Source organism: Mesoplodon bidens (assembly GCF_964165515.1).
Source record: "Mesoplodon bidens genome assembly, chromosome: 7".
In the NCBI taxonomy this organism is placed as follows: Eukaryota; Metazoa; Chordata; class Mammalia; order Artiodactyla; family Ziphiidae; genus Mesoplodon; species Mesoplodon bidens.
In genome coordinates, this window is record NC_138164.1 from 9649060 (window position 1) to 9672291 (window position 23232).

General features: G+C 45.8%; 1 protein-coding gene across 1 annotated transcript in view; it reads right to left on the reverse strand.

The window, feature by feature from the left end:
- Positions 1 to 21777, reverse strand: part of GRAMD1B (GRAM domain containing 1B) — a gene marked incomplete at its 5' end in the record, with an annotated part of 165757 nt that extends 143980 nt beyond the window's left edge. Inside the window, one exon of the mRNA XM_081239914.1 lies at positions 21404 to 21777. Within this exon, the coding sequence (XP_081096040.1) occupies positions 21404 to 21777 (374 nt within the window). The remainder of the gene's footprint in view (positions 1 to 21403) is intronic.
- Between the last annotated feature and the right edge of the window lie 1455 nt (positions 21778 to 23232).

Below are 23232 nucleotides of genomic sequence, written 5' to 3' on the forward strand. Positions count from 1 at the left end.
AGGCCAGGACCATCTCATTTAGGTCTGAGAGCAGGACTCAGGAAGGGTAGGCCAGCCGCAGAGCAGAAATGCAAGTGCCCTGAGGGCCTCTTCACAGAAAGAAGCATAGGAAACACTTGGCAGTGCCAACTTGATTCTACTGCCAGCCGAGGTAGGAGCCAACCTGGAGTAGACTGGGCAGCTGATGCTCCAGAAACAACTGGTGAATTCCCACAGGAACGTTCCAGATTCACCCCCCCTCGTCCCCCCAAAAAAGTGGCAAGAGTCTATTGTACAGCTGATTGAAGATCCAACTCAATTAAAAATAAATGTTTTCAAGACATTTTATGACTCTGGCTTCCCAGTTAATTTTGTCACCACCTGTCTGTTTCCCTCTAGTTAACAGAATTCAAATCCCTTAAGCTAAAAGTGTATGAGTCCTAAAGGTTAAGGTAGGCAAGATACAAAAAGCCTTGTGTTCTGCCCCAGGGGCCAAGGACAGAGGCACCCAAGGAGAGGAGAAGCTGATGCATCTAGAAGGAAGGACGAATTCTTGAGTCCTATAGGACAAAGGACACATGGGGGAGGAGGGGTGTTTATGCAGAAACCCTATCACAGACAAATGGCCAGATACCATGGAGGGACCGTGGAGTTCAAGGACAGACTGCAGGCTGTGCTGTTTTCCAGAAAGAGGCCTTTCAGCCTCCTTGCCTCCCCTTCCCTGCCCCCACTCCCGTCCCCATCCATCCCCCATCCAACTTTGCCCTTAGCCCCAGGAAAAACTGGTTTATGGTAAAACTGTTATCATGTTTTTTTTTTGTTTTTTTTTTCCATTAGAAGAAATAAAAACAGTTCCAACCAAGAACTTTTGTCATTTAACAACTCACAGAGAGGCCCTCAGGGGCCTGGGAAGAAACAGTATGGACTGGACCTAGAGTGAGGATGTCAGGGTCTAACAGCCTGATCTGTTTCCACAAATGATTTTCCACACAGGAGTAAATGCCTATCTTTTCAGCCAAGCACTTTGAAAACTTTCTGATAAGGTATACGCCACTCATTGTCTTTTTTTTTTTTTTGGCCGTGCCATGCGCCATGCAGGATCTTACTTAGTTCCCTGACCAGGGAATCAAACCCTCGCCCCCTGCAGTGGAAGCACAGAGTCCTAACCACTGGACCAGGAAATTCCCTCATTGTCCACTTTTTACTAGCAAGAAGGCAACAGGTACTGGAACACCTGTTATGAGAATAGTGAACAAAAGAAAACAGAAGTTGAATAAACCACAAATCGTTACTTTTTGGTTTGACAATGTTAATGAAACAACCTCCCACCCCGCCCATCGCATCCTGTCCTATATTCAGTTAACCCTCTTCAAGTTCTGCTCTGGGATTCACCCACATGGACAAAGGCATAAAACAGATTTTGATCTACAAAGTGGATCATTCATTCACTTAAAATTCATTTAAAGAACTCTTTGAATGGCAGCCTGTAAACAAGGAAAAGATGAGAAAGCAAACTTTGGGTGGGCCAGGTACTGTGCTAGAAAGCAGCAGACACAAAAGTACCCAAAGACCCTACCCTCAAGAACCCTAATGTGTGTTGAGAAATGAAGCTGAAAGGCTAAAGACAGTTAATTATGAAGAACCAAAAGTTTGTTTCATAGAGAAAAGGGAAACTAACATGTACTGAGTGCCCACTCTATGCATTTTTCACATTATCTCACTTAAAAGTCAGTATTTGAAGAAATATTTTTTATTTGATTGATCTTGATTTATTTAGAGCAAGACTACAAGTGTCCCATTTAATGTAACCAAGTCCCTTCATCTGCCCTAACCCCACTGTAACTATAACTCATCTACAATGTTCTTTCTGACCAACACAGCACCCCTCCTACAACAACATCCTTTAAGTGCTTTTCCAAGCTCAGGACTAGGCCGGCGATTGTGCTGGAAGATGCCTGAAGCCTGCAAGAGTGTTGAGTCCTCTAGGTCTGAGTCCTCCATGTAACTCTGCTAGGCTAAGAGCATATACCTAATATGGGAGCAGAATAGGCCACCCTAAAATATGTCTCTTTGGCACATCGATTGTTTTAAGCTGGTTATTTTCTGAGAAAACAGCAGACCTGGGAAGGGCTCTAAAAACCAAGTAGGAGTTGCCCTTCTGTAAGAGACTTCTACGTTTGTAAGGGAAATCTCCATCTATCAGGCCGTCTCCCTCTCCACCTGGAAGAGGAGGAGGACCAAATCTCCGGCAACTCTTATCAGTGGAGAAGGGAACAACTGAAATCTGAATCACAATCACCCTTGTTCACACTGTGCCTTTCCCGGTCACCTCCCAGAACTGACTCTCCCCACCCTCAGCATCCTCTTCCGTCTTTAGCTGAGGATGGTATTTAAGGAGAGGGCTTGGGCCATTATGGCAAATTACTCAGATTTCCTGGGTCTCTCCCATCTTCTCCTGTTCATCTGTCTCATGTCAATTTCATTCTTAGACCAGCCAGAAGAACCTAGAAGGATACAGGAAATTTTTCTTCCTCCCCAACAACACGAATCACTGGCTAAGGAGATCCGACTCAGAGTTGAGGGGAAATTAGAGGAGCACAGAGAGCTAGTCCAGAAGCTCTACTTCCATTCTGTAATTGCCCATCTGCAGAGTTGACACTTAAAAAGTATTCCACGTGTACACACATACCCTACACGTTCTTGTCACTCAAAATGCTCCTGTTCTCCTCTCTCTTTCCTGCTCATCACTCACATTTCAGCAGTAAATGAGGGGGGGGGTTACAACAAGCAGGGAAAACCCTGGCCCTTCCCTGTTTCTTTAGCTAGGATTCTTTAGATCAAAAAAGCCACCTGCTTCAGACTCATCTTTACATCCAGTTCCTTCTCTGGGCAATTTGAGTGAGAAGGTAATGAATGACACTGCATGGGCAGGCTCCATTCCTGAGCTCAGCTTCCAGTCTCATTTGGATGAGACAAGTTGGTATTTGTGATGCCCAGTTGCCCCAAGAGGGCGAATATTCACTCCAAATGGCTCAGACTATTTGGGTTGCATCATACTTCTTGAAGCTACCCACCTTTTTCCCTTTCATTACCCACCTCCCCGAAATGGTGATCCCCACCAGCTGCACCCACTCCCTCTCTATTCACTTCACCCCCTACAATCAAGCTTCCAATTCTACTGCCTGATACAAACTGTTCCTTTATCAAAGGTCACCAATGACTGCCTAATGGCCTTTTTCCCTACCTCAATTCTTTCTGACATTTCTACAGCATTTGGAATAACTCTTCCTTCTTGGGGTAAAAAGTATTCCATCCTTGACTTAGTTTCAATAGTACTTAGTGAAATTACATCTTTCATTCAAACCAGCATTTCCGGAGCACTTACTATGTGCCAGGCTCCATCTGAGGGAACACAAAGAGAAAGATACATTCTACCCTGAAGGAGTTTACTGCCTAGTGGAGAAAGAGACAGTCCATCAAACAATGAGATTACACACGATAAGGTAACTGCTTCACAGAGGGCACGATGGGGAAATGTATGTACAAAGTTCAGTACCCATACCAGTGAAAGAACACCTGGGTTGCATGGGAACACAGATAGCACTCCACAGAGGAGGAAGTATTTGAGCTGACATTTAAAAGATGAGTAAAATTTGACTAGCAGACCACATTCCGAGAGATCGGTACATGGCAAGAAACAGATGCAAGCTCAGTCAAGGACCTCGACCTTAGCACGAAGCCCACACTGCTGGAGATGAAGGAGGACGTGGGAACGGCAAGAGATGAATGTGCGCAAGTAAGCAGGGTCTGTACCACAAAGGGCCTTGTGTGTTACAGAAACAGCAGGCAATTTCATCCTGTAGAGGACAAGGAGGCATTGAAGAAATCTGGAGAGGGGAGTGATTTGATTATTAGAAGAAAGCAAAGGGTTAAGTGGGAGGCCTATAAGGAAGTCCTCTCAGTAAAGCAGAGGGGATGAAGGCTCAAGCTAAGGAGATGAGGATGGAGAGAACCAACGAGCGGGGAAAGAGGTAGGAGGTGCCCGACTGCAGGTGATGGGAGCAGGCGAGGGAGAAACCTGGAAGGTCCTGCTTCCTCTGCCTGCCAGCGCTTGAGGGCAGTTCTAGCTCTTTCTTTGGCATTCCCACCACTTTAGCACAGTGCAAAACAAATGTGCGGCAAGCAATACATAGCTGCTGACTACTTAATTATTACCACCTTCATCAACTAACGGTAAGATAAGACTGTAGCAAATCTTCAGTGAGCCTTGTATCTGCAGCGAGAGCAGGAGGGCTGCTAAAGTGGGTTATGAAAAGACTTCAGGGCACCCAACTGGGTTCTCTAGAGCATCCCTATACACTCATTTTGGAGTCATGCGTAAAGCAACACTCACCTATTAAGAATAAAAACAGGGCTTCCCTGGTGGCGCAGTGGTTGAGATTCCGCCTGCTGATGCAGGGGACACGGGTTCGTGACCCGGTCCGGGAAGATCCCACATGCCACGGAGCGGCTGGGCCCGTGAGCCATGGCCGCTGAGCCTGCGCATCAGGAGCCTGTGCTCCGCAACGGGAGAGGCCACAGCAGTGAGAGGCCCACGTACCGCAAAAAAAAAAAAAAAAAGAATAAAAACATATGGAAAACAGAGCACAAGTACACTGCAGCAATAGTGCTGGGGCTGGGCTCAGAAGTCTGGGTCCAGCTCTGGCTCTGCCACTAACTCGGCAGCACACAGAGCGAGTAGCCTCATCGTTCTGAACCTCAGTTTGCTGAGAGTGCTGGATGACCACAAAGGCCCCTTCTGGCCTTAAACATGCAAGGAAGCTGAGTAAGGTTTAAGTAAGTAAGGATCTCTGCGGGGAAAATCAGTTTGAAAGCTCAGTGATTGGCGGAGAAGGGAGTTGCATGAACTGAACCAGGAGGGCGAGGTGGCCTTGGCTGCACAGCAGGGAGTGGAGGACCAGTGTCACTCAGATACCTGGAGAGGCGTTTCACAGGCAGAGACAGAAACCGTCCTGGCTCACTTCTGCAGACTCCTGTTGAGTCCTGCTTCCTTTCACTGTTACTCTGTCTGCAGCTTATCATTTTATCATCGTCTATAATTCTACTAATAAAGTCATGGACCAACCCTGACAGCAAAAAGAGGCCTAAAAGGATGATCTTGTCTGGACTTCCCTCGTGGTCCAGTGGGTAAGACTCCACGCTCCCAATGCAGGGGGCCCAGGTTCGATCCCTGGTCAGGGAACTAGATACCGTATGCATACCGCAACGAAGATCCCGCATGCTGCAACAAAGACCTTGCGCAGCCAAAATAAATAAATATTTTAAAAGGGGGAAAAATAAAAAAAGAAGATCTTGTCTGCTTCATTCCCTTTCAGAACAGGAAACCAAAGGCCAAAGAAGTTAAGAGACACATATAAAGCCACAGAGGTATTTAATAGCATTGCAAAAAATAAAACTCTAGTCAGCATACTCTTAGAGCAGAGTTCTGCCCACAGCTGCCCTTCCGGTCCGAGCATATAAACTCCTGGAGCAAAGAGGAGGTATTTTACATTTTTTTCCTAGCCCTTTGGTGCACTCACTCATAATGAGGATAACTACTAACCACGGTTCATTCCATAAAATGTATGCGTTCTGTGCTGTGGTTGAGTGTTTTCTAGGTACCAGCTCTGTTCTAACCAGAGACACAGCAGCAGCCAAGGCCCCTGCTCCTAAAGACCTCAAATTCTTGTGGCTTAGCAGTAGAGCTGCAGAGAAGGGATACGGATCATCAACAAAGACAACTTAAAGGGCTTCCCTGGTGGTGCAGTGGTTGAGAGTCCACCTGCCGACGCAGGGGACGTGGGTTCGTGCCCCGGTCCGGGAAGATCCCGCATGCTGCGGAGCGGCTGGGCCTGTGAGCCATGGCCGCTGAGCCTGCGCGTCCGGAGCCTGTGCTCCGCAACGGGAGAGGCCACAACAGTGAGAGGCCCGCGTACCGCAAAAGAAAAAAAAAAAAAAAAAGACAACTTAAAAAATAGGAAAATTTCAAAAGTGAAAAATATAATGAAGATAATAAAATTGGGTGGTGAGAAGAGGAATCTCAAAAAAGAAAAAAATATGTCAAGTTCACATCAGTATTAAGTGGCAGATTCTACCAAAGCAGACTTAAATGTTTGCTTTCCTATTTTCCTAAATATTAAACATGTCTCTTACACAGTACATATTCAAACAATATTTATCACTGATGTTGATGGAGATAAAACAGATCACAATATTCCTACTAATATAAGACTAAGTGCTCATAAAATATTCTGATATAACAAGTTAAAGTGTTTCTCAAACTATAAATTCCCCAAATAAGTCTCATGAAAGATGGCACAAGCACCACAGAGCACACACAAAATCAATCCTAATCTCACAAATGCTTCATATGTTTTTAAATTTAATTTTTAATTTTTTATGTAATTTTTAAAGGTAACTTTCATTTAGTTATTACAAAATATTGGATCTACTCCCCATGTTGTACAATACATCCTTGAGCCTATCTTACACCTAACAGTTTGTACCTCCCGCTACCCTCCTCATCTCTCTCTTAAAGACTGTCTTTAAACCTTACCTTGGCTCTTTCTTACAACTTCTTCTCATTTTTTAAAAGTTCTCTTTCTGCATCTTCTCCCTAGCACCAAAAGCATCTTCTCGCCTTATTATCCTGCATATCAAAGAATGTCACTCATCTCAATCTCAGAAGATAATCCTGCCCTCCAGCATTTAGTCCTCCAACAGAGCCTTAGGCAGCACTGATTAAGCCGAAATCAAAGATTCATGAAGCCACATCACAGGAAGTTCAGCACAGGCAAAATACGTGTAACACCTTCAGCACTGGTTACTTAGGAGGGGCCCCTCCCTTTCCCGGGAGGGCCCCTCCCTTTCCCGTGAGAAGGGGGATCAGGTTCCAGAAGTGCACGGGGAAATACTGAGACGGGACAGGCTGCCTTAGCTGATCACACACTGCCCTAACCACCCTCTGGACCACTATTTTTTTCAGGTCTGCCACCCCCAAGTGACTCAGCAAAGGTGGTGCAATGACAAAGAACCACAAGTCCCAGGGCCTGTCCTTCAGATCAGATAAGCTTGGCCCCAAAGGACACCAATATGAAAACACCTCTTTCCCTTGAATTTGAAGGGGAGGGAGATAAAAGGAAACGATCAGAAGGTGAGCACATACTGTGCACAGACACTTTAGAGAGATGCCTTGCCTTTCTTAGTTCATCTTCAAACCAACCTACAAGGTGGGGATTATCATGATCCTCCATTTACGTGGGAGGAAACTAATGATGCAAAGCAGCCCGAGGGAAGAAAACTCGCTCCAGGCTGGAATTTTACCCCATTGAAGCAGGCTGGAAATTGCTACTGGAATAAAAGTCAAAGGCAGCCCCTGGGAAGTCATCTGTGTAGACAGAGTGAGGAACAGGGTCGGCCTGGGAAGTTCTGGACAGTATTTTGCAGAGGAACAGCCTTGGGAGAGGTGGAAACATTCTCTTCCTCAGCTGCCCCCATCACTCTCTAATTCACAATCAGTCGCCACCACCTGTGACTCCAGACCCATCATCACTCAGCCACAGGTGGGCTTATCCTGTCCTCAACCAGAACAGGGCAGGCCAAGTCTCTAAGTCTCTCTGATGTGGATGGATCTAACCCGACTGCTGACATCAAGACAAGAATCGTATTCAATACGCAAATTAAAATTTCTTGCTGGTAAATGTGAGTCACCATCCCACGGCCAATGGGACCTCACTTGCCCTATGGGACACCCAGGGTTTAAAAATATATGTATAGGGCTTCCCTGGTGGCGCAGTGGTTGGGAGTCCGCCTGCCGATGCAGGGGACACGGGTTCGTGCCCCGGTCTGGGAGGATCCCACGTGCCGCGGAGCGGCTGGGCCCGTGAGCCATGGCTGTTGAGCCTGTGCGTCCGGAGCCTGTGCTCCGCAACGGGAGAGGCCACAACAGTGAGAGGCCCATGTAACGCAAAAAAAAAAAAAAAAAAAAAAAAAAAAAAAAAAAAAATGTATATATACATATGTGTATAAATACGCACATACATATGTAATATTTATATGTATTAAATACACAATATATTTATTTTTAAAGGTTCGTTCATTCGTTCATTCAATCATTCTCCATTACCTATCCACTTAACCTGGATGAGTGGGGTTTGGAGTTCCCTGCATGGTGCCAACTATTGCAGGTTTTTTTGTTTGTTTGTTTGTTTTTCCCAATTCCATGGGGAGCTTTGAGCTAGGATGTCTTTTTGGTATTACCCCGCTTGAGGCAAAGGTGCTGAGACTTTGGATTCCCATATCAGCTCATCATTGGCCAGAGCTTGTCTCTTTTTTTTGAATTTTATTTTATTTATTTTTTATACAGCAGGTTCTTATTAGTTACCTTTTTATACATATTAGTGTATATATGTCAATTCCAATCTCCCAATTCATCCCAACACCACCACCCCACGCCACTTTCCCGCCTTGGTGTCCATAAGTTTGTTCTTTACATCTGTGTATCTATTTCTGCCCTGCAAATCAGTTCATCTGTACCATTTTTCTAGGTTTCACACATACGCATTAATATACAATATTTTGTTTTTCTCTTTCTGACTTACTTCACTCTGTATGACAGTCTCTAGATCGATCCACATCTCTAAAAATGACCCAATTTCATTCCTTTTTATGGCTGAGTAATATTTCATTGTATATATGTACCACTTCTTCTTTATCCATTCATCTGTCGACAGGCATTTAGGTTGCTTCTATGACCTGGCTATTGTAAATAGTGCTGCAATGAATTGGAGTGCATGCATCTTTTTGAATTATGGTTTTCTCTGGGTATATGCCCAGTAGTGGGATTGCTGGGTCATATGGTAATTCTATTTTTAGTTTTTTAAGGACCCTCCATACTGTTCTCCATAGTGGCTGTATCAATTTACATTCCCACCAACAGTACAAGAGGGTTCCCTCTTCTCCACACCCTCTCCAGCATTTGTTGTTTGTAGATTTTCTGATGATGCCCATTCTAACTGGTGTGAGGTGATACCTCATTGTAGTTTTGATTTGCATTTCTCTAATAATTAGTGACGTTGAGCAGCTTTTCATGTGCCTGTGGCCATCTGTATGTCCTCTTTGGAGAAATGTCTATTTAGGTCTTCTGCCCATTTTTGGATTGGTTGTTTGTTTTTTTAATATTGAGCTGCATGAGCTGTTTATATATTTTGGAGATTAATCCCTTGCCTGTTGCTTCATTTGCAAATATTTTCTCCCATTCTGAGGGTTGTCTTTTCGCCTTGTTTGCAGTTTCCTTTGCTTTGCAAAAGCTTTTAAGTTTCATTAGGTCCAATTTGTTTATTTTTGTTTTTATTTCCATTACTGTAGGAGGTGGATCAAAAAAGATCTTGCTGTGATTTATGTTACAGAGTGTTCTTCCTATGTTTTCCTCTGAGTTTTATAGTGTCTGGTCTTATATTTAGGTCTCTAATCCATTTTGAGTTTATTTTTGTGTACGGTGTTAGGGAGTGTTCTAATTTCATCCTTTTACATGTAGCTGTCCAGTTTTCCCAGCACCACTTATTGAAGACACTGTCTTTTCTCCATTGTATATCCTTGCCTCCTTTGTCGTAGATTAGTTGATCACAGGTGTGTAGGTTTATCTCTGGGCTTTCTATCCTGTTCCATTGATCTATATTTCTGTTTTTGTGCCAGTACCATACTGTCTTGATTACTGTAGCTTTGTAGTATAGTCTGAAGTCAGGGAGTCTGATTCCTCCAACTCTGTTTCTTTTTCCTCGAGATTGCTTTGGGTATTCAGGGTCTTTTCTGTCTCCATACAAATTTTAACATTTTTTATTCTAGTTCTGTAAAAGATGCCACAGGTAATTTGATAGGGATTGCACTGAATCTGTAGATTGCTTTGGGTAGTATACTCATCTTCACAATATTGATTCTTCCAATCCAAGAACATGGTATATCTCTCCATCTGTTTGTATCATCTTTGATTTCTTTCATCAGTGTCTTATAGTTTTCTGAGTACAGGTCTTTTACCTCCTTAGGTAGGTTTATTCCTAGGTATTTTATTCTTTTTCTTGCATTGGTGAGTGGGATTGTTTCCTTAATTTCTCTTTCTGATCTTTCACTGTTAGTGTATAGGAATGCAAGAGATTTCTATGCATTAGTTTTGGATCCTGCAACTTTACCAAATTCATTGATTAGCTCTAGTAGTTTTCTGGTGGCATCTTTAGGACTCTCTATGTATAGTGTCATGTCTTCTGCAAACAGTGACAGTTTTACTTCTTCTTTTCCAATGTGTATTCCTTCTGTTTCTTTTTCTTCTCTGACAGCTATGACTAGGACTTCCAAAACTATGTTGAATAATAGTGGTGAGAGTGGACATCCTTGTCTTGTTCCTGATCTTAGAGGAAATGTTTTCAGTTTTTCACCATTGAGAATGATGTCTGCTGTGGGTTTGTCATATATGGTCTTTACTATGTTGAGGTAGGTTCCCTCTATGCCTACTTTCTCCAGAGTTTTTATCATAAATGGGTGTTGATTTTTGTCAAAAGCTTTTTCTGGGGGCTTCCCTGGTGGCGCAGTGGTTGAGAGTCCGCCTGCCGATGCAGGGGACACGGGTTCGTGCCCCAGTCTGGGAAGATCCCACATGCCACGGAGCGGCTGGGCCCATGAGCCATGGCTGCTGAGCCTGCGCGTCCGGAGCCTGTGCTTCGCAACGGGAGAGGCCACAACAATGAGAGGCCCACATACCACAAAAAAAAAAAAAAAAAAAAAAAAAAAAAGCTTTTTCTGCATCTATTGAGATGATCATATGGGTTTTCTTCTTCAATTTGTTAATATGGTGTATCACAGTGATTGATTTGCATATATTGAAGAATCCTTGCATCCCTGGGATAAATCCCACTTGATCATGGTGTATGATCCTTTTAATGTGTTGTTGGATTCTGTTTGCTAGTATTTTGTTGAGGATTTTTGCATCTATATTCATCAGTGATATTGGTCTGTACTTTTCTTTTCTTGTAGCATCTTTGTCTGGTTTTGGTATCAGGGTGATGGTGGCCTCATAGAATGAGTTTGGGAGTCTTCCTTCCTCTGCAAATTTTTGGAAGAATTTGAGAAGGCTGGGTGTTAGCTCTTCCCTAAATGTTTGATAGAATTCACCTGTGAAGCCCTCTGGTCTTGGACTTTAGTTTGTTGGAAGATTTCTAACCACAGTTTCACTTTCATTACTTGTGATTGGTCTGTTCATATTTCCTATTTCTTCCTGGTTTAGCCTTGGAAGGTTGTACCTTTCTAAGAATTTGTCCACTTCTTCCAGGTTGTCCATTTTATTGGCATAGAGTTGCTTGTAGTAGTCTTTTATGATGCTCTATATTTCTGTGGTGTCCATTGTAACTTCTCCTTTTTCATTTCTAATTTTATTGATTTGAGTTCTCTCCCTCTTTTTCTTGATGAGTCTGGCTAAAGGTTTATCAGTTTTGTTTATCTTCTCAAAGAACCAGCTTTTAGTTTTATTGATCTTTGCTACTGTTTTCTTTGTTTCTATTTCATTTATTTCTGCTCTGATCTTTATGATTTCCTTCCTTCTACTAACTTTGGGTTTTGTTTGTTCTTCTTTCTCTAGTTCCTTTAGGTGTAAGGTTAGATTGTTTATTTGAGAGTTTTCTTGTTTCTTGAGGTAGGCTTGTATAGCTACAAACTTCCCTCTTTGAACTGCTTTTGCTGCATCCCATAAGTTTTGGATCATCGTGTTTTCATTGTAATTTGTCTCTAGGTATTTATTGATTTCCCCTTTGATTTCTTCAGTGATCTGTTGGTTATTTAGTAACATATTGTTTAGGCTCCATGTGTTTATGTTTTTTAAGTTTTTTTCCATGTAACTGATTTCTAATCTCATAACATTGTGATTGGAAAAGGTGCTTGGTATGACTTCCATTTTCTTAAATTTACCAAGGCTTGATTTGTGACCCAAGATGTGATCTATCCTGGAGAATGCTCCATGTGCACTTGAGAAGAAAGTGTAATCTGCTGTTTTTGGATGGAATGTCCTATAAATATCAATTAAATCTATCTGGTCTATTGTGTCATTTAAAGCTTGTGTGTCCTTATTAATATGCTGTGTGGATGATCTGTCCATTGGTGTAAGTGAGGTGCTAAAGTCCCCCACTATTGTGTTACTGTCGATTTCCTCTTTTAGAGCTGTTACCAGTTGCCTTATGTATTGAGGTGCTCCTACGTTGGGTGCCCATATATTTATAATTGTTATATCTTCTTCTTGGATTGATCCCTTGATCATTATGCAGTGTCCTTCCTTGTCTCTTGTAACATTCTTTATTTTAAAGTCTATTTTATCTGAGTATTGCTACTCCAGCTTTCTTTTCATTTCCATTTGCATGGAATATCTTTTTCCATCCCCTCACTTTCAGTCTGTATGTGTCCCTAGGTCTGAAATTGGTCTCTTGTAGACAGCATATATATGGGTCTTGTTTTTGTATCCATTCAGCAAGCCTGTGTCTTTTGGTTGGAGCATTTCATGCATTCATGTTTAAGGTAATTATCGATATGTATGTTCCTATTACCATATTCTTAATTGCTATGGGTTTTTTTGTAGGTCCTTTTCTTCTCTTGTGTTTCCCACTTAGAGAAGTTCCTTTAGCATTTGTTGTAGAGCTGGTTTGGTGGTGCTGAATTCTGTTAGCTTTTGCTTATCTGTGAAGCTTTTGACTTCTTCATTGAATCTGAATGAGATCCTTGCTGGGTAGAGTAATCTTGGTTGTAGGTTCTTCCCTTTCATCACTTTAAATATATCGTGGCACTCCCTTCTGGCTTGTAGAGTTTCTGCTGAGAAATCAGCTGTTAACCTTTTGGGAGTTCCCTTGTATGTTATTTGTCATTTTTCCCTTGTTGCTTTCAATAATTTTTTTTTGTCTTTAATTTTTGTCAGTTTGATTACTATGTGTCTTGGCATGTTTCTCCTTGGGTTTATTCTGCCTGAGACTCTCTGTGCTTCCTGGACTTGGGTGGCTATTTCCTTTCCCATGTTAGCGAAGTTTTACTATAATCTCTTCAAATATTTTCTCAGGTCTTTTCTCTCTCTCTCTTCTCCTTCTGGGACCCCTATAATGCGAATGTTGTTGCGTTTAATGTTGTCCCAGAGGTCTCTTAGGCTGTCTTCATTTCTTTTCATTCTTTTTTCTTTATTTTGTTCCACAACAGTGAATTCCACAAATCTGTCTTCCAGGTCACTTATCCGTTCTTCTGCCTCAGTTATTCTGCTACTGATTCCTTCTCATGTATTTTTCATTTCAGTTATTGCATTGTTCATCTCTGTTTGTTTCTTCTTTAATTCTTCTAGGTGTTTGTTCTTTAATTTTTCTAGGTCTTTGTTAAACATTTCTTGTATCTTCTCAATCTTTGCCTCCATTCTTTTTCCGAGGTCCTGGATCATCTTCACTGTCATTATTCTGAATTCTTTTTCTGGAAGGTTGCCTATGTCCACTTCATTTAGTTGTTTTTCTGGGGTTTTATCTGGTCCCTGCATCTGGTACAACGTCCTCTGCCTTTTCATTTTGTCTATTTTTCTGTGAATGTGGTTTTCGTTCCACAGGCTGCAGAATTGTAGTTCTTCTTGCTTCTGTTGTCTGCCCTCTGGTGGATGAGGCTATCGGTGCCAAGTATTTCTTATTAACCTTCTGAGGATACTACTGAGCTGATTAAGACAGTGAGAGTGAATTATTTGCAAATAGCACCTGTCAAGCAAAGGGGCCTTAATCTAGCAGGCAACTGCGGGTAGAGGCTCTAGGACTCTAGATTCTCTGTGGCTATGAGGGAGAAAAATGCAGTTAACAAGCCCAAAATAACTAAATTCTGAATCACTGCATCAACGATGTTTGTGAGAAACAGAATTTTTGTTTTTCCTGCCCATCCTCTGCTGGAGAAACCAAAGGAAAGTTCAATGGCTCTATGTCCAGCAGAAAGTGGAAGGAGCAGAAAAAGCCCTGGTTACCCCCATGTTCACAGCTGGGATTCTCCAGCCAACAAAACATGAGCCATCTTTGCGTATTCTGTGAAATGAATGAGCTAGACCTTATGTTGTGAGGAAATTGCTTCTGCTCTCCTAAAACAAAATGTCCATGCAACCCCACTTCCTCAGGAAGATCTTCTACAGAGAGGATGTCCTTCACAACAAAGGCTGGCCAATCACCAGGACTACCAAATGTTAACGGCTACTGGTGTCCCCTCTGTGGAAGCACTGGCCACATTTTCAAATTTTACATTTATTTGTATGATTTCATTGACTGCCTAATAGACACTCAATTAAAATCTGTTGTTGAACAAATGAGTGGATGAATAATAAATACACTAGACTAAACCCTTCAAGGGCACAGGCCAGTCACAGCTCAGTGGCACACAGAGCAACCAAGCTGTCATATTTTGCGGAATTTGGACTCGCCTTGCTGTGAAAGCCTGAAGGTTTTTTTGTTTTCTTTTTTTGCAGTACACGGGCCTCTCACTGTTGTGGCCTCTCCCGTTGCGGAGCACAGGCTCCAGATGCACAGGCTCAGCGGCCATGGCTCACAGGCCCAGCTGCTCCGCGGCATGTGGGATCCTCCCGGACCGGGGCACGAACCCGTGTCCCCTGCATCAGCAGGCGGACTCTCAACCACTGCGCCACCAGGGAAGCCCAGCCTGAAGGTTTAACGTGTCCCTCCAAATGGGAAGGGAATGGAGGGGAAGTAAAATCCAATCAAAGCTTTTCACAGGGTGAGGCATGCTGAAACAGCCACTTCTAATATTTGGTCTTTACTTAACATTTCCGGTGGATTTTAATGACCCACATCGTCAGCACACAAACATCAGCCTTGGTATAATGCCAGATGTATACATGTTTGTACAATACAGAAAAAGGTCTAAATTAAAGGTGACGGGACACAACCTTTTTGACTCAGGTTTCCATCATTACTCAGTTGTATGGATGTGGGCATGTTTCAGAGTTTCAATTCCCTTAAATCCAAGTGGACATACTCATTACATCCACCCCCTAGGATGCGGGAACAAATGAAGTGGTGGAGCGTCGTGCCAGAAGCATGTTACTGGAAGGCTCGGTGTGTGCCAGGCACTGTGGTAAGTGCTGGGGCAAATACAAAGAATAATTATACTCTGCGCCGGCTTCCGGAGCCCAGGGCCTTGTAAATCACGGAGAAAAGGATCAAATGCTCCCCACGTTAAGAGATAATCACATTGCTATTGCCAGCACTGCGTTCATTTGTGTCCAAGCAGGCACCATTCTCTGCCGCTCTGACCGGAATCTCCCAACAGCAGGTGTCAGCATCCCCTCTCTCCTCTGCACCTCTCCCCAGGCTCCCAGTTCAAGGCTCCATACTCTATTGTCCCCCAGTTAATAGCATTCCCAACCTGCCTTCAAGGCTCTCATTACACGACATAAAGAAGGGCCATTTGTATTGGCAGCCCTTTGGCTCTTGGCTTCCACTGGAGCAAAGAGGAAGAAAGAAGCAAAACACCAGAACAACTGCCCTGGCACCTGACAGCTGCAGAGAGAGGCCCAGGAGAGGTCAGAGAAACAGGTGCATCTGCATTCCAGAACTGAATGAAGTCCTACTATCGGTGGGAGGGGAGTCAGCCCCCAGCTCCACGCCCAACATATCTCTCTCCAGCGCAGCATAGAAGGCATTCCTTTTACAACTCCTGATTTCCCAAGTTTAGAAAACACACTAATTCCCTTTCAGTGATGTGCTCAAGTAACTTGTTTTTAAACAAGTAGGGATCAATGTTGCATTGTTAATTTGTTTACTGTCTTTCTCCCCTCTCTAGGATGTAAACTCTCTAGGGCAGAAACTATTTTGTTCGCTATTGGTTCTGGTGTCTAGAACAGTACCTGGCAGGTAACATGTGTTCAATAAATATTGGTTTGATTAAGTAGGAGGGAAAAAGGGTAGAAGGAAGGGTGCATCTATCACAAAATCCTTCTCTCCTGCAAGAGGAACAACTGTTGTCCTGACCTGGAATCAGAAGACTAGGAAAAATGTACTGTGTTACCATGGCAACCACAGCTCCAAAAATAAAAATAGCCTTCAAAGTTGCCACAGGTCTTTGGTGGGAAAAGGCTAAGCACTATTTGTACCTGGGCCCCGGGTTAACTACAAGCCAAAATATTGCCCCCAATGTGCTCTTGCTCTCTGGAGCCTCGTTTTGGGAGAGGTCAACCACTCTTCACCTGGTGATGCCAAAGTTGTCTCCCCAAATAGAGAACACCCTTAGAAGAGCAGCCATGTCTGGTCTATGGGCACTTGCAGTCTGAGGGAAGACACAGTACAAAGGAAAAACCATGAAAGAAACCAAAAGACTTAAAACAGACAAACAATACATAGTAATCCAGATTTACATAAATGGCCCACGAGGGCATAATTATTCAACTTCAAGAGGACTTCCTGCTTTGTAAAATGATTTCCAATAGAATTCCATGAAAATCAAATTTCCTTAGAGTCCTTCATCCATTTGATTATTTATTCACTCCCTAAGTATATGTTTACTACATTCCACGCAAAGAGCTTAGCCAGCACTGAATAAAACAAACACTGAACACAATTAACTCTGCCCGCACAGCTTCTGATCCAGTGAAAGATACAACGTGACCAAGTAGTCACAACTTAAGAACACAGATGTAATAAATACGCGAGTCAGGAAATACCTGCTAGAGGGACAATAACTAAGGTAAGATCCAAAGGAGAAGAAGGGCAGGGTGGCCAAGGGGGTCAGTGTTACAGAAGAGGAATTCCACACAAAGGAACAATGTCTGTGAAGACCTAGAAATAAAAGGAAGCATCCATCCAAGGCACTGAACCGTAACTCTGGCTGCAGGGTGAGCGGCATCAGGGAGACCAGTTAGGAGGACGCTTGAATAACATATGTGAGAGATGGTGGTGGCCTAGGGAGCCGAGATGGTGGTGGAGATGAGAAGACAGACTTCCTCCCAAGGAAGGAAACCGTGCAAAACTGAAGGGTACCAACCCTCACCTCAAGGAACAGAGTGAGAGGAACTGGTTTGGAGGGAAAGGTGAAGAGTTCAGTTATGGACTGTTCTGAAGAACATTCCAATGGAAATGCCCATCAGCCAGTTGGAGAGATGAGCTTAAGGCTGAGGAAAGAGATGAGGTCTGAGATGTAAGTGTGAGAATCATCACCATGCAGGAATAATTAGATTCAAGAGAGTGAATAAAACAGTCCAATGATAGTATGTAGATTCAGGAGAAGGAAAGGGGGTGGGGTGAGGGAGAGGGAGGGGAGATGGAGAAGGAGAAATAAGCCTGGATTCAGAACCTTAAGCAGACCAACACTGAAGAGACAGACAGAACCTACAATGGCTCCCCGTTGAGTTGAATCCTCTTTGCAGACAAAGCACACTGTCCATAGGATCTCAATACATCTTTGTTGACTGACGGACTAATTGAAATTCGAACTCTTCAGCATAAATCACAGTCTGTCGGCCCATCACCTCACCACCCTCATTTTTCCACATCCCTCATCAAGACCACACTTGGTCATCCATCCCCATCTTCAAGCCAGCACACGCAAACTGCCTTCACCAAGAGGCTTCTGGTTCCCATTCAAAACTCAGCTCTCCACAGAAGGTAGATTCGTGATTGCCTAGGGCTGGGGGCAAGGAATAGAGGGGGATTGAGGGTGATATATAAAGGGTATGGGTTTCTTTTCGAGGTCATGAAAACGTTCTAAAATTGACTGTGGTGATAGTTACACATATTTGTGAATATACTAAAAACCATTGAATTATGTGCTTTAAAACTGACTGAATTGCATGGGATGTAAATTATATCTCAATAAAACTGTCACACATCAAAATATTCAGTTCTGGACTCATGTCCTCCAGGAAATTTTCCCTGATTCATGAATAAGGATAATTTCACTCCAAAGAGGAAAGAAAAAGGAATCACTCACTCAATTGTTATTAATTTACCCATCAATAAACATCTATTGATCATGACGCAAGGCCAAGTACAGTGCTAGACAGTGAAGATCCAAGGATGAAACAGACAAAATTGGACTCAGAGTACTGGCCCCCAAGGTCTTTGCTAACTTCACCATTTTCTTTACTTCTTTCTTCCCAGGATTAAGGAAAAGAAAGGGGTCTCCTGATTCTCTTTATATTTTCATCTTTGTGCAGTTAAAATCCACAAGCTGAGGCCCTCTTGACCCCGTGCCTTCTACCACATCAGACAGAATTGCATCGCAGGCCTGAAAGGGGCTTTTCTCTGTTGCGGAGAGGTAGACTTGGGGTGGGGACAGTGAAGAGGAAGGACGCTGTGCTGGGCCTGGTGTGCTAATCCCCCTAATCCAAGCCTGAGCTGGGTCAATTTCCAATCATTATATCCAAATCAGGTAACGTGTGAGGAGTCCCAGGTGCTGCTCCAGGACACGTGAGTATGTAACCTATACTCTCAAGCACACATCCACTCCATGTGAGCCACTCACAGAATGATGACAATAATCCTTCCCCTTTGCACAGCAAGAGGACGTTTACAAAACAGTTCCACGTCTATCACTTGAGACCTCCCATTAATCCACAGATGGAGAAGATGAAACAGGTGAAGGGAGGTGTCCAAGGCTCCACAGCGAAGAAATGACAGAACTTAAAATTTAAACCCACGTCTCCTGACTTGAGTTCCAATTCTCTTTGTGCCCTATTGCCTCTAAATGTCAATCCCTCCTCAGGGAATCATCTTGGCCATTTACAAGCACCCCTTCACTTGACTGCTTCTTTTCTTTCCAAGAAGCCTTCTATTTCCAAGGCCTAAAAGAGATGGGTTTTTGTTTTGGCCACAATCGAGATAGAGTCCAACAGGAGGCAGTTTAACAGTGGTTAAGAGTAGAGATCTGAGTCAGACAAATTTGGGTTTGAATCCAGAGGTTGTCTTTTTATACATATATACATATATTCTTCTAATCCAGCAAGCCGCCATTGAAAACAACTGCCATCTGGGGGTGTGCTGTGCCATGCGGCTTGTGAGATTTTAGTTCCCCGACAAGGGATTGAACCTGGGCCTTGGCAGTGAGAGTGCGGAGTCCTAACCACTGGACTGCCAGGGAATTCCCAACTGCCAGTTTTTAAACTTCTCCTAGAAGGTGAAAACCCTTCCTGATTTAAAAGTATGTTTCCTGCTCCAACAAAAATGAAGATTCCACTAAACTTTTTTTTGGCCACACGGCTTGCAGAGATCTTAGTTCCCGGACCAGGAATCGAACCCGTGCCCTTGGCAGTGAAAGCGCAGAGTCCTAACCACTGGACAGCCAGGGAAGTCCCTCCACTGCACCTTTAGACAGACTCTCTAAACCAAGACAGACTTCCCTAAATCTAACCAAACCCTCCCCTATCCCTTCCCTGGCTACCAGCGTAAGAATCTTCCCCATATTCTGTCCTCAGTACACATGGCAGAATCTCAGGATCAAAATAGGGCCTCTGGGCTTCCCTGGTGGTGCAGTGGTTGAGAGTCCGCCTGCCGATGCAGGGGACACGGGTTCGTGCCCCGGTCCGGGAGGATCCCACGTGCCGCGGAGTGGCTAGGCCCGTGAGCCATGGCCGCTGAGCCTGCACGTCCAGAGCCGGTGCTCCGCAACGGGAGAGGCCCACATACAGCAAAAAAAAAAAAAAAAAAAAAATAGGGCCTCTTTTAGGGTTTCTCACATTTGAGGGGAAAGCTGACTAAACCTGGATGAACTATCTTAGTTCAAGATTAGCTCCCACCAAGCTTGCCCCATTTCCCTCTACTCTCTGGAAAAGGTGACAGGATGAAGTAGGAGTACAGAAAGAATTGCTATCCTCAGGTCCCCAAAACGCCCCAGAACAAAGCTTTACGTCTGCGCCTGCAGGGATAACCTCATCCAGTCATTACAACCAAAAAAGAGAAAGAAAGCCTGGCAGGCGTAAAATGCTCACCATCCGTGTAACCCAGCCCAATTCCTCAGCGTCCCCTCAACGACACACCTCACCCTGTTCTCACGCCTTCATCTGTACTGTTCCCCTCTCCTGATCTCATGCCCCTGACATTATATTCTTCCTGTTTTCTACTACCTATCTGTACGTGTTGTGGTTTGAGCCTCTTCCTTCCAGAAGTCTTCTTCCTCTCTTTGCCTTATAGTCAGTACCACACGGCACACATAGTGTATGTCTTCCAAAGATTCCATCTCCTCAATACCAGGGAAACTCACAGGCCGTCATTTCTTATCCAAGCCTCCTCCCATCCTCCTTCTCAACTTCCACATCCCCACACTCTACCCAGTTCTACCCACCCTCCCTCCCTGCCTCCTGGCCATAGCACCATTAGCTGGTACCAGACTGAACTCATAAGAACATCCAATAAATACTTGTTGAACTAAAATGAATGGAATTGAACAGAATGGGAGGAGGAGTCCCGGGGAAGGTGGCCAATCACTTGTCTGCCCCACACAAAGGCACAGACCACTGCTTGGAGACAGGGCCCTAGAGCCTGAAGGTAAATGGGGGGGGGCGGGTCCAAGACATCAGTGAGCCACTGAGGACTGCCCCCCTCCTCCACCAGGCAATGGGCTTGGCTCAAACACAACCCCTGGCCAAGGCTGTGTGGAGCTGCCCTATGGTCTTCTACACCAGTCCTCTGCCCTGGGAAAGCAAACTCACCGACCACTCAGATGCCACGCTTATCCAGACAAAAAGTAGCTGGCACAAACCATCATGGTGCGGACCAGGCCTAGATGTCTAAAGATTCTCTGTGGTAAGAAATGTGACTCACTCAATGTGAATACTCCGCCACCTCCTCTACACATGGGGGCCAGGAAAGGCAACCCGGGGTGGCCCACAATAAAATAATAAAAATTGAAATGGAGCTTAGAAACTGAAGTCTGAGTGGAGGAGCCACTTAACCTCTCTCGCCTTCTACGATCCCTGTCTGTACAATGGGACTGACGGGAGTACCGACCTCAAAGAGGTTTCGTGGGGATTAAATGTGGAGATAGATGGACTGTGAAGTGCTCATCATACTGACCGAGAACGATAAGGGCTCAATAAACATCAGCTGCTGTGGCTGTTACTATTCATGTTGCTGTGAGGATCCAATGGGATTGGACGCAGCACGAAGCCCCGAGTACCCGTGTAATGGAAAGTCACCGGCCCCCCGGCCTGGACTGGGGAGATGGGTGACACGTGGGGAAGCCGTCCACCCTGGCGAATGGCTCCTGCAATCCTCGACGAAGTTCCCCGGGGTGCCCTGGGCACACACACCCCCCCCACCTCCCCAACGGCTATGGGGAGGCCGGAGAGGAAAGGGGAAGACCGGAGAGGAAAGGGGAAGACGGCTGGGGCGGGACAGGCACGTACCTGCTTTCGCTGCACTCCTTCTGCTCACTCACCCGCAGCCACTTGCGAAGGAGGAAGCGTTTGCGGCGCGGGGAAGCGCTGGGCGTGGAGCAGTTGGACCACGGGGTGTCCTCGTCGCTGGAGGGCGTGATCTCGATGGACGGCAGCTGCAGAAACTCCTTGCCCGGGGCCAAGACGCCGGGCAGGTCCCGGCTCAGCCCGGCCTCCAGGCTCGGCTCCTGCACATTCTTGGTGCGGCGCATCTTGAAGCGCCGGCGGCGGAGCGTGGGGGTCGACGAGCTGGACCAGACCCGGCTGCCCTCAGGCGCGCCCCGCGGCTCGGGCACCTGCAGGGCGGGCGGCTGCAAGCTCTCCATCATGTTGGCCGCCGGCATGGGGCCCGCCGCCTCCGCCCGGCGCCTCGCGGCCCGCTGGCCCCGCTCCCCGCCCCTCGCCCGCGGCGCCCGGCCTCTCACGTTAGGAAACGCTCGCCGCTCGAGTCGCGAGCGGAGCAAGTTCTTCTACCGGAGCGCCGCGCGGAAGAGGGGAGCGCGGGGGCTCGCGGCGCGACCGCCCCGGAGTCTAACTCGGCCGCCCGGCCGCCCTCCGGGGCTCCCCTCGCGCGCCCGCTGCTTTTCCTTCGGCGGCGCTCGTTCGCCGGCTGGCGGCGGCCGTGCCCGAGCGGGACTCGGCGGCCCGGGCCCCAGGGGGCGGTTCTCGGCAAACTCTCAGCGGTTTGCGTTCGGCGGACTAGGCTGGGGAGCCGGTCTTGGCGCTGCAGGGAGGCAGAGAGCGGGAGGAAGAGGCAGAGGGAGAGAGAGAGAGAGGAAGCAGACGCTGGATGAAAACAAAAGAGGAGGAGCAGGGGGCGAGGAGCGGGGGTCACTTCTGTCCAGAAAGGGCGTGCACAGGCGGCGACGGCTAGCGTAACTGTACCCGGGATCCCTGGGGAGGGACTCTACCTCCGAGCCAAGGCTGCTCCAATCAGCCAGCCAAGGCTGCTCCAATCAGCCGAATGAAATAGGATCACAGCCCAAACTTTCTCAAAGCGACGGCTGGCCAGGCAGCTCTCATTAATCTAACTCCCTGCTTTTTCTTTGAGGGGGAGCAGGGGGAGGGAGGAAGCGAGGAATTCAGTCAGGATACAGGGTTGAGGGAAAGCTAGGGGCTCTTCGGCTGGATCTCCTCTCCTGAGAAAGGTGCTTTATCTGAATAACTTAGGGTGCAGGGGGGCTGGGCACAGGAAGCGTGGGAGGGAGAGGGAGCCAGCAAGGTTCTGGAGACTGCTTCCAAAATGATAGGCTGAGAAGAGAGGACAGCTCTGTGGAATAAGCCGAGGACAGCAGACGTGACATATGGAGGAAAGACAGACAGTAGGACCTGAGAGACACAGGACACACAGGACCAGTCAGGAAAAGGGAGTGATCTCCGTGCATCTGGAGTGACCCCATCAATACCAGAGCCCCATCCCAAGCACAGAATGAAATTAGAGGAAGGTGAGCACCCAGAAGGCGAAGCATCCAGCAAAGTGAGTCTCAGGGAGCTAAGGGTCCTCCGTTTACATTCCTGGGGGCTGGATCAAGTCTGCTTCAACCTGCAAGGGGCATGGACTGGGTCACAAAAAGTCTGTACGTCCCCAGGTCATGGAACCTAGAAAGTCTGGATCAGTCCTGTAGTGTCCAAGCTAGGCTGAACCCCTCCCTCCCTAGACCCAGGTACCACCCTAAGAGATTGGCCCTAGAACTGATCCACCTTACCGAGGAGCCCTGTGTCAGGACTGAGTCTAAAGCAGCCCAGCTCCTAGATCATAGATTGTTACCGCCCATCTTTCCTCCCAGCCCAGCACATGT